At 46.1% G+C, this 16,341-nt stretch overlaps 1 protein-coding gene across 1 annotated transcript in view; it reads right to left on the bottom strand.

Moving 5' to 3' along the window:
• Positions 1–16,341, bottom strand: part of ARMC9 (armadillo repeat containing 9) — a 442,743-nt gene that overhangs the window by 180,323 nt on the left and 246,079 nt on the right. Inside the window, exons 15-16 of the mRNA XM_078667778.1 lie at positions 14,481–14,620; positions 10,807–10,883 (exon numbers count right to left, since the gene is read on the bottom strand). Coding sequence (XP_078523904.1) covers positions 10,807–10,883; positions 14,481–14,620 — 217 coding nt within the window. The remainder of the gene's footprint in view (positions 1–10,806; positions 10,884–14,480; positions 14,621–16,341) is intronic.

Genomic DNA, 16,341 nt, shown 5'->3' with positions numbered 1-16,341 from the left:
CCCTGGCAATCACCACCAGGAGCAGATAGTGTTCACTATACCTCAGCAATCACCATCAGGAGCAGATAGTGTTCACCATACCCTGGCAATTACTATCAGGACCAGATAATGCTCACTATACCCTGAAAATCCCCATCTGGGACAGATAGTGTTCACTATACCCTGGAAATCACAATCAGGAGCAGATAGTGCTCACTACACACCGGAAATCACCATCAGGAGCAGATAGTGCTCAATATACCCCGGCAATCACCACCAGGAGCAGATAGTGCTCAATATACCCCGGCAATGACCATCAGGAGTTGATAGTGCTCACTATACCCCGGCAATCACCATCAAGAGCAGATAGTGCTCACTATACCCCAGCAATCACCATCAGGAGCAGAGAGTGCTCACTATACCCCAGCAATCACCATCAGGAGCAGATAGTGTTCACCATACCCTGGCAATCACTATCAGGAGCAGATATTGCTCACCATACCCTGGCAATCACTATCAGGAGCAGATAGTGCTCACTATACCCTGGTTATCACCATCAGGAGCAGATAGTGCTCACTATACCCCAGCAATCACCATCAGGAGCAGATAGTGTTCACCATACCCTGGCAATCACTATCAGGAGCAGATAGTGCTCATTATACCCTGGTTATCACCACCAGGAGCAGATAGTGCTCACTATACCCTGGCAATCACCATCAGGAGCAGATAGTGTTCACCATACCCTGGCAATCACTATCAGGAGCAGATAGTGCTCACTATACCCCGGCAATCACCATCAGGCGCAGATAGTGCTCACTATACCCTGGCAATCATCATCACGAGCAGATAGTGTTCACTATACCCTGGTAATCCCCATCAGGAGCAGATAGTGTTCACTATACCCCGGCAATCACCATCAGGAGCTGATAGTGTTCACTATAGCCCGGCAATCACCATCAGAAGCAGATAGTGTTCACCATACCCTGGCAATCACTATCAGGAGAAGATAGTGTTCATTATACCCCGTCAATCACCATCAGGAGCTGATAGTGTTCACTATACCCTGCAATCATCATCAGGAGCAGATAGTGTTCACTATACCCTGGTAATCACCATCAGGAGCAGATAGTGCTCACAATACCCCGGCAATCACCATCAGGAGCTGATAGTGTGTTCACTATAGCCAGACAATCACCACCAGGAGCAGATAGTGTTCAATATACCTCAGCAATCACCATCAGGAGCTGATAGTGTTCACTATACCCTGGCAATCATCCTCAGGAGCAGATAGTGTTCACTATACCCTGGTAATCACCATCAGGAGCAGATAGTGTTCACTATACCCCATCAATCACCATCAGGAGCAGATAGTGCTCACTATACCCTGGCAATTACTATCAGGACCAGATATTGCTCACTATATCCTGAAAATCCCCATCAGGAGCAGATAGTGTTCACTATACCCCGGTAATCATCATCAGGAGCAGATAGTGCTCACTATACTCTGGAAATCACAATCAGGAGCAGATAGTGTTCACCATACCCTGGCAATTACTATCAGGACCAGATAGTGCTCACTATACCCTGAAAATCCCCACCAGGAGCAGATAGTGCTCACTATACCCCGGTAATCATCATCAGGAGCAGATAGTGCTCACTATACCCTGGCAATCACCACCAGGAGCAGATAGTGCTCACTATACCCCCGGAACCACCATCAGGAGCAGATAGTGCTCACTATACCCTGGAAATCACCATCAGGAGAAGATAGTGCTCACTATACCCCGGTAATCACCATCAGGAGCAAATAGTGCTCACTATACCCTGGTTATCACCATCAGGAGCAGAGAGTGCTCACTATACCCTGGCAATCACGATCAGGAGCAGATAGTGCTCACAATACCCCTGCAATCACCATCAGGAGCAGATAGTGCTCACTATACCCTGGCAATCACCATCAGGAGCAGATAGTGCTCACTATACCCCATCAATCACCATCAGGAGCAGATAGTGCTCAATATACCCCGGCAATCACCACCAGGAGCAGATAGTGCTCAATATACCCCGGCAATGACCATCAGGAGTTGATAGTGCTCACTATACCCCGGCAATCACCATCAAGAGCAGATAGTGCTCACTATACCCCGGCAATCACAACCAGGAGCAGATAGTGCTCACTATACCCCGGCAATCACCATCAGGAGCAGATAGTGCTCACTATACCCCGGCAATCACCATCAGGAGCAGACAGTGCTCACTATACCCCGGCAATCACGACCAGGAGCAGATAGTGCTCACTATACCCCGGCAATCACTATCAGGAGCAGATAGTGCTCACTATACCCCGGCATTCACCATCAGGAGCAGATAGTGCTCACTATACCCCGGCAATCACTATCAGGAGCAGATAGTGCTCACTATACCCTGGTTTTCACCATCAGGAGCATATAGTGCTCACTATACCCTGGCAATCACCACCAGGAGCAGATAGTGTTCACTATACCTCAGCAATCACCATCAGGAGCAGATAGTGTTCACCATACCCTGGCAATTACTATCAGGACCAGATAATGCTCACTATACCCTGAAAATCCCCATCTGGAACAGATAGTGTTCACTATACCCTGGAAATCACAATCAGGAGCAGATAGTGCTCACTACACACCGGAAATCACCATCAGGAGCAGATAGTGCTCAATATACCCCGGCAATCACCACCAGGAGCAGATAGTGCTCAATATACCCCGGCAATGACCATCAGGAGTTGATAGTGCTCACTATACCCCGGCAATCACCATCAAGAGCAGATAGTGCTCACTATACCCCAGCAATCACCATCAGGAGCAGAGAGTGCTCACTATACCCCAGCAATCACCATCAGGAGCAGATAGTGTTCACCATACCCTGGCAATCACTATCAGGAGCAGATATTGCTCACCATACCCTGGCAATCACTATCAGGAGCAGATAGTGCTCACTATACCCTGGTTATCACCATCAGGAGCAGATAGTGCTCACTATACCCCAGCAATCACCATCAGGAGCAGATAGTGTTCACCATACCCTGGCAATCACTATCAGGAGCAGATAGTGCTCATTATACCCTGGTTATCACCACCAGGAGCAGATAGTGCTCACTATACCCTGGCAATCACCATCAGGAGCAGATAGTGTTCACCATACCCTGGCAATCACTATCAGGAGGAGATAGTGTTCACTATACCCCGGCAATCACAACCAGGAGCAGATAGTGCTCACTATACCCCGGCAATCACCACCAAGAGCAGATAGTGCTCACTATACCCCAGCAATCACCATCAAGAGCAGATAGTGCTCACTATACCCTGGCAATCACCATCAGGAGCAGATAGTGCTCACTGTACCCTGGCAATCACAACCAGGAGCAGATAGTGCTCACTATACCCGGTAATCACCATCAGGAGCAGATAGTGCTAACTATACCCTGGTAATCACCATCAGGTGCAGATAGTGCTCACTATACCCCGGCAATCACCATCAGGAGCAGATAGTGCTCAGTATACCCCGGCAATCACCATCAGGAGCAGATAGTGCTCACTATACCCCGGCAATCACCACCAGGAGAAGATAGTGCTCACTATACCCTGGCAATCACAACCAGGAGCAGATAGTGCTCCCTATACCCCGGCAATCACCATCAGGAGCAGATACTGCTCACTATACACTGGCAATCACCATCAGGCGCAGATAGTGCTCACTGTACCCTGGCAATCATCATCAGGAGCAGATAGTGTTCACTATACCCTGGTAATCACCATCAGGAGCAGATAGTGTTCACTATACCCCGTCAATCACCATCAGGAGCTGATAGTGTTCACTAAAGCCCAGCAATCACCACCAGGAGCAGATAGTCTTCACTTTGCCTCAGAAATCACCATCAGGAGCAGATAGTGTTCACCATACCCTGGCAATTACTATCAGGACCAGATAGTGCTCACTATACCCTGAAAATCCTCATCAGGGGCAGATAGTGCTCACTACACTCTGGCAATCACCATCAGGAGCAGATAGTTCTCACTATACCCCGGCAATCACCATCCGAAGCAGATAGTGCTCACTATGACCCGGCAATCACCATCAGGAGCAGATAGTGCTCACTATACCCGGGCAATCACCATCAGGAGCAGATAGGGCGCACTATACCCCGTAACTCACTATCAGGAGTAGATAGTGCTCACTATAACCTGGCAATCATCATCAGGAGCAGATAGTGCTCACTATACCCCGGCAATCACAGTCAGGCGTAGATAGTGCTCGCTATACCCTGGTAATCACCATCAGGAGCAGATAGTGCTCACTATACCCCGGCAATCACCATCAGGAGCAGATAGTGCTCACTATACCCCGGCAATCAGAATCAGGAGCAGATGGAGCTCACTATACCCCGGCAATCACCATCAGGAGCAGATAGTGCTCACTATACCCCGGCAATCACCACCAGGAGAAGATAGTGCTCACTATACCCTGGCAATCACAACCAGGAGCAGATAGTGCTCCCTATACCCCGGCAATCACCATCAGGAGCAGATACTGCTCACTATACACTGGCAATCACCATCAGGCGCAGATAGTGCTCACTGTACCCTGGCAATCATCATCAGGAGCAGATAGTGTTCACTATACCCTGGTAATCACCATCAGGAGCAGATAGTGTTCACTATACCCCGTCAATCACCATCAGGAGCTGATAGTGTTCACTAAAGCCCAGCAATCACCACCAGGAGCAGATAGTCTTCACTTTGCCTCAGAAATCACCATCAGGAGCAGATAGTGTTCACCATACCCTGGCAATTACTATCAGGACCAGATAGTGCTCACTATACCCTGAAAATCCTCATCAGGGGCAGATAGTGCTCACTACACTCTGGCAATCACCATCAGGAGCAGATAGTTCTCACTATACCCCGGCAATCACCATCCGAAGCAGATAGTGCTCACTATGACCCGGCAATCACCATCAGGAGCAGATAGTGCTCACTATACCCGGGCAATCACCATCAGGAGCAGATAGGGCGCACTATACCCCGTAACTCACTATCAGGAGTAGATAGTGCTCACTATAACCTGGCAATCATCATCAGGAGCAGATAGTGCTCACTATACCCCGGCAATCACAGTCAGGCGTAGATAGTGCTCGCTATACCCTGGTAATCACCATCAGGAGCAGATAGTGCTCACTATACCCCGGCAATCACCATCAGGAGCAGATAGTGCTCACTATACCCCGGCAATCAGAATCAGGAGCAGATGGAGCTCACTATACCCCGGCAATCACCAACAGGAGCAGATAGTGCTCACTATACCCCGGCAATCACCGCCAGGCGCAGATAGTGCTCACTATACCCTGGCAATCACCATCAGGAGCAGATAGTGCTCACTATACCCCGGCAATCACCATCAGGCGCAGGTAGTGCTCACTATACCCTGGCAATCACCATCAGGAGCAGATAGTGTTCACTATACCCCGTCAATCACCATCAGGAGCAGATAGTGTTCACCATACCCTGGAAATTACTATCAGGACCAGATAGTTCTCACTATACCCTGAAAATCCCCATCAGGAGCAGATAGTGCTCGCTATACCCCGGCAATCACCATCAGGAGCAGATAGGACTCACTATACCCCGCCAATCACCATCAGGAGCAGTTAGTGCTCACTATACCCCAGCAATCACAATCAAGAGCAGATAGTGCTCACTATACCCCGGCAATCATCATCAGGAGCAGATAGTGCTCACTATACCCTGCACATCACAATCAGGAGCAGATAGTGCTCACTAAACCCCGGCAATCACCATCAGAAGCAGATAGTGTTCACTGAACCCTGCAAATCACAAACGGGAGCAGATAGTGCTCACTACACACCAGCAATCACCATCAGAAGCAGATAGTGCTAACTACACCTCGACAATCACCATCAGGAGCAGATAGTGCTCACTACACCCCGGCAATCACCATCAGGAGTAGATAGTGCTCACTATACCCCGGCAATCACCATCAGGAGCAGATAGTGCTCACTATACCCCGGCAATCACCATCAGGAGCAGTTAGTGCTCACTATACCCCAGCAATCACAATCAAGAGCAGATAGTGCTCACTATACCCCGGCAATCATCATCAGGAGCAGATAGTGATCACTATACCCTGCAAATCACAATCAGGAGCAGATAGTGCTCACTAAACCCCGGCAATCACCATCAGGAGCAGATAGTGCTCACCATACCCCGGCAATCACCATCAGGAGCAGATAGTGCTCACTACACCCCAGCAATCACCATCAGGAGCATATAGTGTTAACCAATCCTAGAGGTGCTCTCATCAGCCTGAGAGCAACTCCATGATTGGTGGGAGCAGGCTAACTCAGCACTCATTTTGAGGCTGCAAGCCTGTGCCAGCAATCTCCCGGCTGTCTTACAGCCGGGGTATAGCAGGGTCTACAGTGCGCACGTCAGGATAGCCATAGGTAGCCAGCTGGCCAACCCGACATGCGCACTGGAAGGGGCAGCAGTAATCCTGCAATAGCAGGATTCAGTTCAAACCCTGCCTCACGCTCGCACTGTACACAGCGACAGCTGGTGGCAAAACAAAATGGCATTCTTATGCCATATTATTTATGTGTGTTTGCCTGATGTGCTTGCAGGAGGTTGGGCGGCGCTCCTCCACTGCTATGGAGGAGCCGCCACTTCTAAAACACTGCCAATGCTGCACTGTGTGCAGACAGAATGAGGCAGGGGTTTAAGTCTACTCTGTGGGCCGCCAGGTATGACCCAAGATATCAGTAGTGGCCCTTCCTGCAGCAGGTGCTTCACGCACAGGGCGCCCAAGGTCAACGCCTTTGCTTCCCTGGTTTATCTGGTGTACACTGCAGGCACTCAGGGGTGTGTTATGCTCCTGTTACTCCCTGCCTACTGTAACTTGTAGTAGGATATTCTGATTTCCTTTTGGCCACAAGGTCGAACCTCAATAGAGCCCATCTCCAGTGAGATGTATAACAACATTTATCGAAATTCCTCCAAGGCAACTATCGAGTGGGGTAGCAGACATAGGCTCGGTTTTCTTTTCGATAAAGCTGTAAGGGGAGTGAGGGTGTGTGGACTATGGTGAGTAGTGTAGTGAATGGTCAAAGTGACCTAAAATAGGTTTAGGGAAGTTCTGCTTATTAAACTTTATTAATGCATCTCGCTAACCTAAGTAAAACAAGCATTTGCAATGCAATAGGTCTCGCATTTGCGAGAGTTTGAGCTATTGGCATTGTAAATGACAATGCCTTTTATTTATGCGTTTGAAAACCTGCAAGCTGTGCCTAAACAAGCACTTTGTACTTGTAGTCCTTGCTTATGAGTAGCAAGGCTGGTAGTCTCCTTTACTGCAAGCTTTGCTTCTCGTAAGCAAGGACTATACGTACAAAGTGTGTGTTTATCAAGGTTTTCAAAACAAATGAATAAAAGGCAGTGTCATGTACAATGCCAATAGCTCCAACTCTTGCAAATGTGAGACCTATTGCATTGCAAATGCTTGTTTTATTATACTTTCGGTAACAACCTCTCCTTGCAGCCTCATCGGTGTGTGCAGTGTGAGTGAGGCCTGTGTGCAGTGTGAGTGAGTGCTGTGTGCACTGATTGAGGGCTGCTTGCACTGAGTAACGCCTGTTAGCAGTGTGAGTGATCCCTGTGTGCAGTGCGAGTGAGTGCTGTGTGCAGTGAGTGTGTGCTGTGTGCACTGAGTGAGTGCTGTGTGCACTGTGAGTTAGGGCAGTGTGCACTAAGTGTGTGCAGTATGCAATGAGTGTGTACAGTATGCACTGAGTGCGGACTGTATGCAGTGTGATAGAAGGCTGAGTGCACTGAGTGAGGCCTGTGTGGATTGTGAGTGAGTGCTGTGTGCACTGAGTGAGGGCTGCTTGCACTGAGTAACGCCTGTTTTTTTAGTGTGAGTGAGGCCTGTGTGCAGGGTGAGTGAGAGCTGTGTGCACTGAGAGAGTGCTGTGTGCACTGTGAGTTATGTCTGTGTGCACTGAGTGTGTGCAGTAGGCACTGATTGCGGACTGTATTAAGGTGTGTTGGGAGGGGCGAGTGTTAAAAGTACGCATGGCAAAAAGAAAGCGCAGGGAACAATTGTGTGTGACCCACGAAAAGAGAATTGAGAGAATTAGTGGACATTGCCTATGAGCGAGTAGACTGCGTTTGACAAATTGGGGATGCTGCTCTGAAACCTAGTAAAAAAAAAAATGAACTAAAGCTGTATTTGAAGCACACTCCCTTAAAGCACACTTCCATTTCTGAAATGGCATTGCTCCGTGCACACGTTGCTTACTCAAGCTATGGCACCAGAAAGACGCCACTTTTTATTTTGTCTCTTGACACTTGGTAAAAGAAAACACAAATAAAGCCGTATTTGATGCGCACGCTGTTAAAGCAGACTTTCAAGACTTTGTTAGTAAATGCTTGTTAATAAAAGGGAGCAAGCGAGAAGATGAGTATTTGATGCGCACGCTGTTAAAGCAAACTTTCAAGACTTTGTTAGTAAAATAACACAAATAAAGCCGTATTCGATGCGCACGCTGTTAAAGCAGACTTTCAAGACTTTGTTAGTAAATGCTTGTTAGTAAAGGGAGCAAGCGAGAAGATGAGCGGCCGGGAAACTGAAAGTACGGCCGGCCAGCCATGAATAATTAGGGGAGGAGAAGCCGCAGAGCGCACGCTGGGAGAAGCCCTTTGATGTGGTGGCGGCCGTGAAAAAATGCAATTAGGAGGAAGGGAGGGAGGCTGATGCGCGTGCTTGTTTGGTCACGTGATTCACGTGAACTCGAAGAAAACTGCACCAAAAAACCCTTGGTTTGACGAGTATTTTGAGCACTTGAATTCTCGCTCCGCTCAATGCGCATGCGCATTGATAGGTCGCAAGACCTAAAAAGTGTAGCTCATATCGGAAATAAAGGTTCTATACAGCAGGCATGCTATTAAACCTGGTCACCATGTGTCGTGCCTCGTACAGCCCCACATACAGCTTTATCGAAAAGAACTCCGCCAAAGAGCCCCTTCGTGGGTGTCCGTCGGGCATTGCAGCACCGGCCCGACGAGGGGCACGCCCAAATGATGAAGCATGACACCTTTCAGGGTGTGTGAGGGTACTTCCTCTATTAGGAGGTTATTCCATAGACCTGACCACCACCACCTCTCTTAGGAACTGCACACCCTTATATTTAAACTAAATAAAACAACTGAGGTGCATAAAAGGATTGCTTGGTGTGCCTCAGTGATACAAAGGAATCCGGTTTTTGGCCTAAGAAAAATAAAATAAAATAACAAATAAAAAATAAACATGCGGTGTTATACAATTCATGTACATTGTCCGTGTACTGCATCCATGTTCGTGTTCATCGTTCCCCCTTATGAATCCTAAAGTCCCACAAGTCAGCAACCGTTGCATTTACTATCCACGGGGCTTATCGAGCACCAAGCTTCACATTTTTAGCGGCGATAGTTAATTTAACCCCTTCCATGCTGATGACGGCCCCCAGCCGTCATGCATCACGGTGGGCATGTGCTGATGACGGCTGGGGGCCGTCATGAACCCGCCCACTCATTAAAATGGCCGCACAGGCGCAGAATCGCGCCCGCGCCCAAAGGGTTAAAGAGTCACCTAAACACCCCCGGATTTCAACCCCCTAACTACCGAATCCTGCTGAAACAGCTAGATTTTGAAGAAAGAAGCCTTATATTTATGTAACATAAGAAAGGTCCCCTCATGTAGTGACATACAGTTTTTTCACATTCCAGCTGGTTGTTCCCTGAGGAAGGGTCTGGTACCCGAAATGCACCAGAACATAGAGTGTATATAAACTTATATGGGCAAGTATACGCTGATGTAATCAAGAAGATAAGAAATCATTTGAATGAAACACTAAACATGAAGAAATGTTTTGCAAATCAACTTGAAGAGTGAAATTCATTTTGAAAAATTAAAACACAGTAAAGAACCCATTGGGGTCGAGTTTTGCCAGGGGGACGCCCCCGATTGACGGGTACGCAAGACTTGCATATCATCAGAGTGTATGAGACCGAATACACACCCACAGTGCACACTAAACTTCATAAACTTTTTGGAAAATCCAAGGCTGTGCGCGCACAACTACAACCTTGATTTATCGGATCTCTGAGTGTCACACGTAGAGACCCTCCTATCAGACTATAATGTGGAGAGGAAATGGGACCAGAAATAGCCTTCTCAAAAATGTGTATGCGCAGTCCTCTGAGATCTCTTCCGCATTGGCGACCATTGCACCAACGTAATGTCCAAGATGCAACAGCCATCGGTCAACTGGGTCATGTCATGATGCAGAATTAATAATAGGAGAGAGCATGTGCATTACAGGGCTAGAATAAACCTAAAGTGTTAGCTTTCAGGCTGGTCTTCAGAGATTTTCAGCCCTGGGGAACACATTAAGATTCTGATAATCTGTGAATTAGAGATAGCATGTGTTTAAGGCAAGTTTCTGATATACAAGTTACGAAGGATAGCTAGGGTACCTCTATTGTCACGCATAGATGACCAAAGCAAGAAGTAACGCCCACAGGTTGCGTAATCAACGAGACACCCTCACTACCATTAGCAAAGACAGGTTCATGTCCACAGACAGGCTTGGATACTACCTAGACCTCAATGAGACATGCAATCAAGCTAACCCTGAGCAGCCTCCTTAGCACTGGAAACCATTGTCCCAGCAAGCAGCAATACGCGCCCTGCATTACATACTGGCTATATGTCCTTTTACCATACGGTCCATACCTCATGGTTCTCGTGGCCCAGGAGGTCCGATAACACTTTCAGCACATGCCGCGAATCCTTCGCGCACATCATCTTTCCTGCAGAGAAAAAAACAAACTCTCAAACAAAGCAACAGAAAAGAAGCAGAATACAAAGAGATTAAGGGCCAGATGTATCAAGATACCCTTTTGCGATTCTCAAATAGCGTTTTTTTGAGAATCGCTATTTGGGAATTGCAAAATGGTATGTATGTAGAAATTCGCTATTTGTTAGCGATTTCTTAAAATTCCTTAATTGCAATTAGCAAATTGCTAATCGCAATTTAGGAATAATTTCCCATTCATTTCTATGGGCCAGGAGGCCCATAGGAATGAATGTGAAATGATTCCCAATTTGCGAATCGCAATTTGCTAATCGAAAATTGAGAATAATTTCAAGGGTGCAGGGGTGTCTTAAGGACACCCTGCTGCACCCCTGAAATTGACATGTGTGCGCACAAGGCGCACATACATGCCCTAAGGGCATGTATGAGCGTAACATGGCACCTTATCCAAATTGCAAAAAGTGCATTTGTAAAAGAATTAGCAAATTACCACCAACTACAAGTTGGTGGTAATTTGCGATTTCTTAACCTAAATTCGCAAAACTCAAATGCTTCATATATAGCATTTAAGGAATCGCAATTTGCGATTCCTTAAATGCTTACGCAATATTAAGAAATCACAAAATTTGCGATTCCTTAATATTGCAAGGCTTTTTTCTTGATACATTCCATTTTGCTATTTTTTTGTCGCAAACACTGCTTTTTAGCGATTCGCGACAAAAAAATAGTTTGATACATCTGCCCCTAAATTACCATATTTGGTGCACCAGACACCACTGTTTATTGTCAATATGTTCAACTGAATACAAGCAGCACTGACAAGTTATTGTGGAAAGATATATATGCCGTCTGACAGAAGACGGCGAGTGAGGATCAAAAAAGGAGGTAAAAGGACTTGCAGGGCTACTCTACCCAAACACTAGTGTTAATAATACGCTTTGGAAAAGTCAATACGTCTGGCATCACCTGTAAAACATTTGGATTTGCCAAAGTTTGTTTTTTTATGGTTTTTGTAAAACTTTGTTACATAAACTACTACCAATATGGCTGGCAGCCCATACACATTCATTATTTTAGCATTAAAAAAATAAAAAGAATTATGCACGCAATGGGATTATCTGATAAAATGCAAGCGGTGGCCTGGTAGCACTGTTGGGGGAGCTGCTCTGCCCTCACCAATATATAAACAATCACTGCCAAAGTCAATAGGTCTGGCCTTTTTTATCCTATTGGTTTTGCCAATTATTTTTAGCCATGCTGTGGAGCATGGCTAAAACGAGGGGGGAAAAGCACTAGGACGCGGCGGCTGCATCATTTTGCAGACTTGTGTCTTGACATATGTGCACACATACCAAAAGACACAGGTGCTCTTTTTTTTTCTTTCTTTACTAATTCAAGTAGGATCCTACACAGGAAAGAGAGAGTAACGTGGAGCATTGGCAGAGGGAGGAGGAGAACACAGACAAGACAGAGCAACGCGGACCTGTGTGGGAAGAAGCACACTGGCGAGAGATAGCTATGTGGTCAGAGAATTGGAACACGTGCAATTAGAGCAGCATGAGTCAAGGGTAGAGAAGCACATGAGGCAGAGAGCTGGAAATCACATGCACTCCTGTGGCGTACTTACGCAAAAGAAAAAAGTAGCCCCTAAAAGTGAGCAGTGGAAGGACACAAGTAAAGAAACTATGCTCAAGTGGAGGGACAGACACAAACTGGACAATGCAAGCCATCGAATAAGCAGCAAGCAAATCAGAGTGACACTAAAGCCAACCAATGGTAAGCAGTGGGAGTACTCCAAGTCCAATTTAAGCTGATAATGAGTAATTGGCAAACAGACATCTTGCAAGACCTAAAAACAGACTTAAAGTAAAAATGTATTTTGGTCTCAAAAAGCACACGTTGCCATACTAGTCTTTAGCAGGAACTACTCTGTGTGCAGAGGAGCTCATTGTGAAAGAGCAGGATGCAGTATATCACAGTGAAGTTAGCCAATGGCCAAACTGGGCTGGTCTACTGGCTGCCTCCTGGAGTGAGTGGAAATAAAATGTTACTACACAACAAAAGACCAATAGACTTGGAGGTCTGGCTGAAGGTCCCTTGTAAGTAAACATATTATAGTGCAAATCTAATTTTAGTAAAAAAAACAAAAGATGTCGGCTAACTCCAAATCTAAAAACAGATGCCTAATGTCTCAAGATAAGATAAATGCAAATAGCCCTTACTCCAGTATTTCACTAGGCAAGGTCCACCAAGTCCAACCTTGTGGTTAAGTGCAAATGCAAAACAGTGCACTAGGGGTAATAAGACAAGCAATTTTATTTTATTTATTTATTTTATTGAATTTGTATTGCGCTCAGCTACCCGCAATGGGTTTCCCGGTGCCAGGGACAGACTGAAGAAAGAAATCAGGCAGGCGCAAAAGAGATCATGAAGGAAAGAAATCAAAACAGAAAAGTCTTCAACTTTTTACGAAAGGACAGAAGATTAGTTTCTGTTTTTAATGCCAGCGGGAGAGCATTCCACATCTTTGGCCCAAGATATGCGAATGAACGGCCTCCCATTTTTGCCAGTCGGATTCTTGGAATCAAAAAATTGCCATTATTAGATGATCTTAAAGAACGGCCAGGTAAATAAGGCTGGGCAAGGTTATGCAGGTAGGTAGGGGCAGAACCCTGACGGATCTTGAACAAAAAACACAGTGTTTTGAAAGTCACGCGATCTGAAATTCTCAGCCAGTGCAGGTCACGCAAGGCTTGCACTGCGGACGTTCTCCGTGGAACATTACGCAAGAGGCGAGCTGCTGAATTCTGTACCACTTGGAGTTTATAGATTGTTGCTTTATCCGCTCCAAGATAAAGCACGTTGCCATAGTCAATGCGAGACATCACAAGGGCCTGTACGACAGTTCTTCGGGTGGACTCAGGCAGCATCCATAGGATCTTCTGCAGCCATCGTAAGGTGTTAAAACAGACTGCAGCGACCTTGGTCACCTGCTGCCTCATCGAAAGTTTGTCATCAAGCAGGACTCCGAGGTTACGAGCGACAGGCACAGGGGTAGGCAGAGGACCCATGTCACATGGCCAGTGTCTAGAGCCCCACAGATCTTTATGCTTGCCTAATATGATAACCTCCGTCTTCTCGCCGTTTAGCTTCAGCAGATGGTCTTGCATCCAAGCTGCAACGCGAGATAAGCCAACTTTAAGGGCAGAAACTTCCCGAACCCTGCTGCTAGAAAGAGAGAACACGATCTGCGTGTCGTCTGCATATGAGTATATGGACAGACCGGCGTCCTCTACGATGGAGGCAAGAGGTCTGATGTAAATATTAAACAACAATGGGCTTAATATAGACCCTTGAGGGACGCCGTAAGCTGAAGAAAGCAATATGGGTTAAACTATATTTATCGCCACATGCTAAACCATACTTTTTTGTGTTCATGCATATATTGAATGCAAATAACATCTAAGTGCCAGCAGACATGTTATTTGGTGATCAAATTTAAATTGGATGAGTTTCACAAGGGTGGGATCAAGTGTGAAATCAGGGTGTCAGAAACTGGTTCATATGGTCTATACACTCCAACTGCCCCTACCTGCACTCCTGAGGCACAGGTTCATCAGCAGGGCAACCGAATACTCCACGGTGTAGTCCGAAAGACAATCTGTCTCCGCCAAGACATCCACGAGCCAGAAAATGATGCCGTCCCTGATCATCGTCGACTGAAGGGCACGTCTAGGAAGAAACAACACCTCCTGTTAGCCTTTGGGGGGATGTGAATAACATACTGTACTTAGAAACTCGGTGGCAAACAAGGTAGATTTCATGTCTAATGCAATCAATGGGAATCATCAGTGAAGTGCAGTTCGAGTCCGAAGGCACTTTAAGCCAGGGTGCCATGCATGGAAACACCTCACCCACAGAATGCACATGACCAGAGGCACACTTTGGGTACTTGAACTTGTATGTAAACTTCTAAATCACCGGTGAATGCCTCAGGGCTGAACAGGATCATTTTCCAATCACTTTAGCTTTGTAATTTCAAATGAGTGCCAATCATACACTAATTGGCCCAACCCTGTCCTAAGGTAACCTTGACAGATGGTAATTACCTCTGAAAGTGATTGACAGTTCAGAATTCAGCTTGTGACTAGAAGGTGAAAATATCTTGTAGAGAAGTCGAACAGCATTTCCAGTAAATTTAAGATATATTTTTTTTAAATGACAGAAATACTACTTCATCTCAAGAGGGTGCAAGCTCATGTCCCAACCTCCTGGTTTAGGAAACTGGCTCTGTATGTACTAAACCAAAGTAAGGTATAGCATGCACAGAGTCCAATGGATCCCCAAAGGCTTACAGAGGTAAAAGTAGATCATACCTTACTCTCTATTTGTGGTACAGTGAGCGAGCAGTAAGGCTTTACCAGAGAGTAGTGTTAAGCATTTATTGTACACACTCAGGCAAGAAATTATGTCACATACTCAAAGACTGAACTCAGACCAATTGTTTGTATAAAAAAATATTTCTTTAGTTATATTTTACTTTTAGAACCAAGCAGGGCTTTGGTGCAGGTAAGTAAAATTGTACTTTTCAAAACAGGTTGGTCAAAATAAGGAAACTGGATGAAATTGGCTACGTTACAGGTTTGTAAATCATTTAAAGACAATAGATATTTGCAATTACTTTGTGATTACTTTTCATATTACTCTTGAGAGCACTTTTTAGATTACTTTTTCTACTCAGTGTGGTATGCTTAGATATCACAATGGGATATTTCCTAGACAAAAGAAAGTAAAACACTTTTGCATTAAAAAAGGCAGTTGCTTAGGTTTTCATACAACGTTACCTGTAACGTCAGCACGTCCTGGAGGCAGCCTTACATTACCTGTACGAGAGCACATCCTGGAGACGGCCTTACATTACCTGTATGACCGCACGTCCTGGAGGCAGCCTTACATTACCTGTACGAGAGCACGTCCTAGAAACGGCCTTACATTACCTGTACAAGAGCACGTCCTAGAGACGGCCTTACATTACCTGTACAAGAGCACATCCTAGAGGCAGCCTTACATTACCTGTACGAGAGCACATCCTGGAGGCGGCCTTACATTACCTGTACGAGAGCACATCCTGGAGGCGGCCTTACATTACCTGTACAAGAGCACATCCTGGAGGCAGCCTTACCTTACCTGAACAAGAGCACATCCAGGGTAGCCTTACATTACCTGTATGAGAGCACGTCCTAGAGACGGCCTTACATTACCTGTAGGAGAGCACATCCTACAGGCTACCTTGCATTTCCTGTAAGAGAGCACATCATGGAGGCTTCCTTGCATTACCTGTATAAGAGTACATCCTGGGAGCAGCCTTACATTACATGTAAGAGAGCACTTCATGGAAGCAGGCATACATTACCTGTACGAGACCACATCCTGGAGCCGGCCTTACGTTACCT

Source organism: Lissotriton helveticus, chromosome 11 (genome assembly GCF_964261635.1).
Source record: "Lissotriton helveticus chromosome 11, aLisHel1.1, whole genome shotgun sequence".
Taxonomy (NCBI): domain Eukaryota; kingdom Metazoa; phylum Chordata; class Amphibia; order Caudata; family Salamandridae; genus Lissotriton; species Lissotriton helveticus.
The sequence above is the reverse complement of the archived record's forward strand: the minus strand, read 5'-3'. Positions and strand labels throughout refer to the sequence as shown.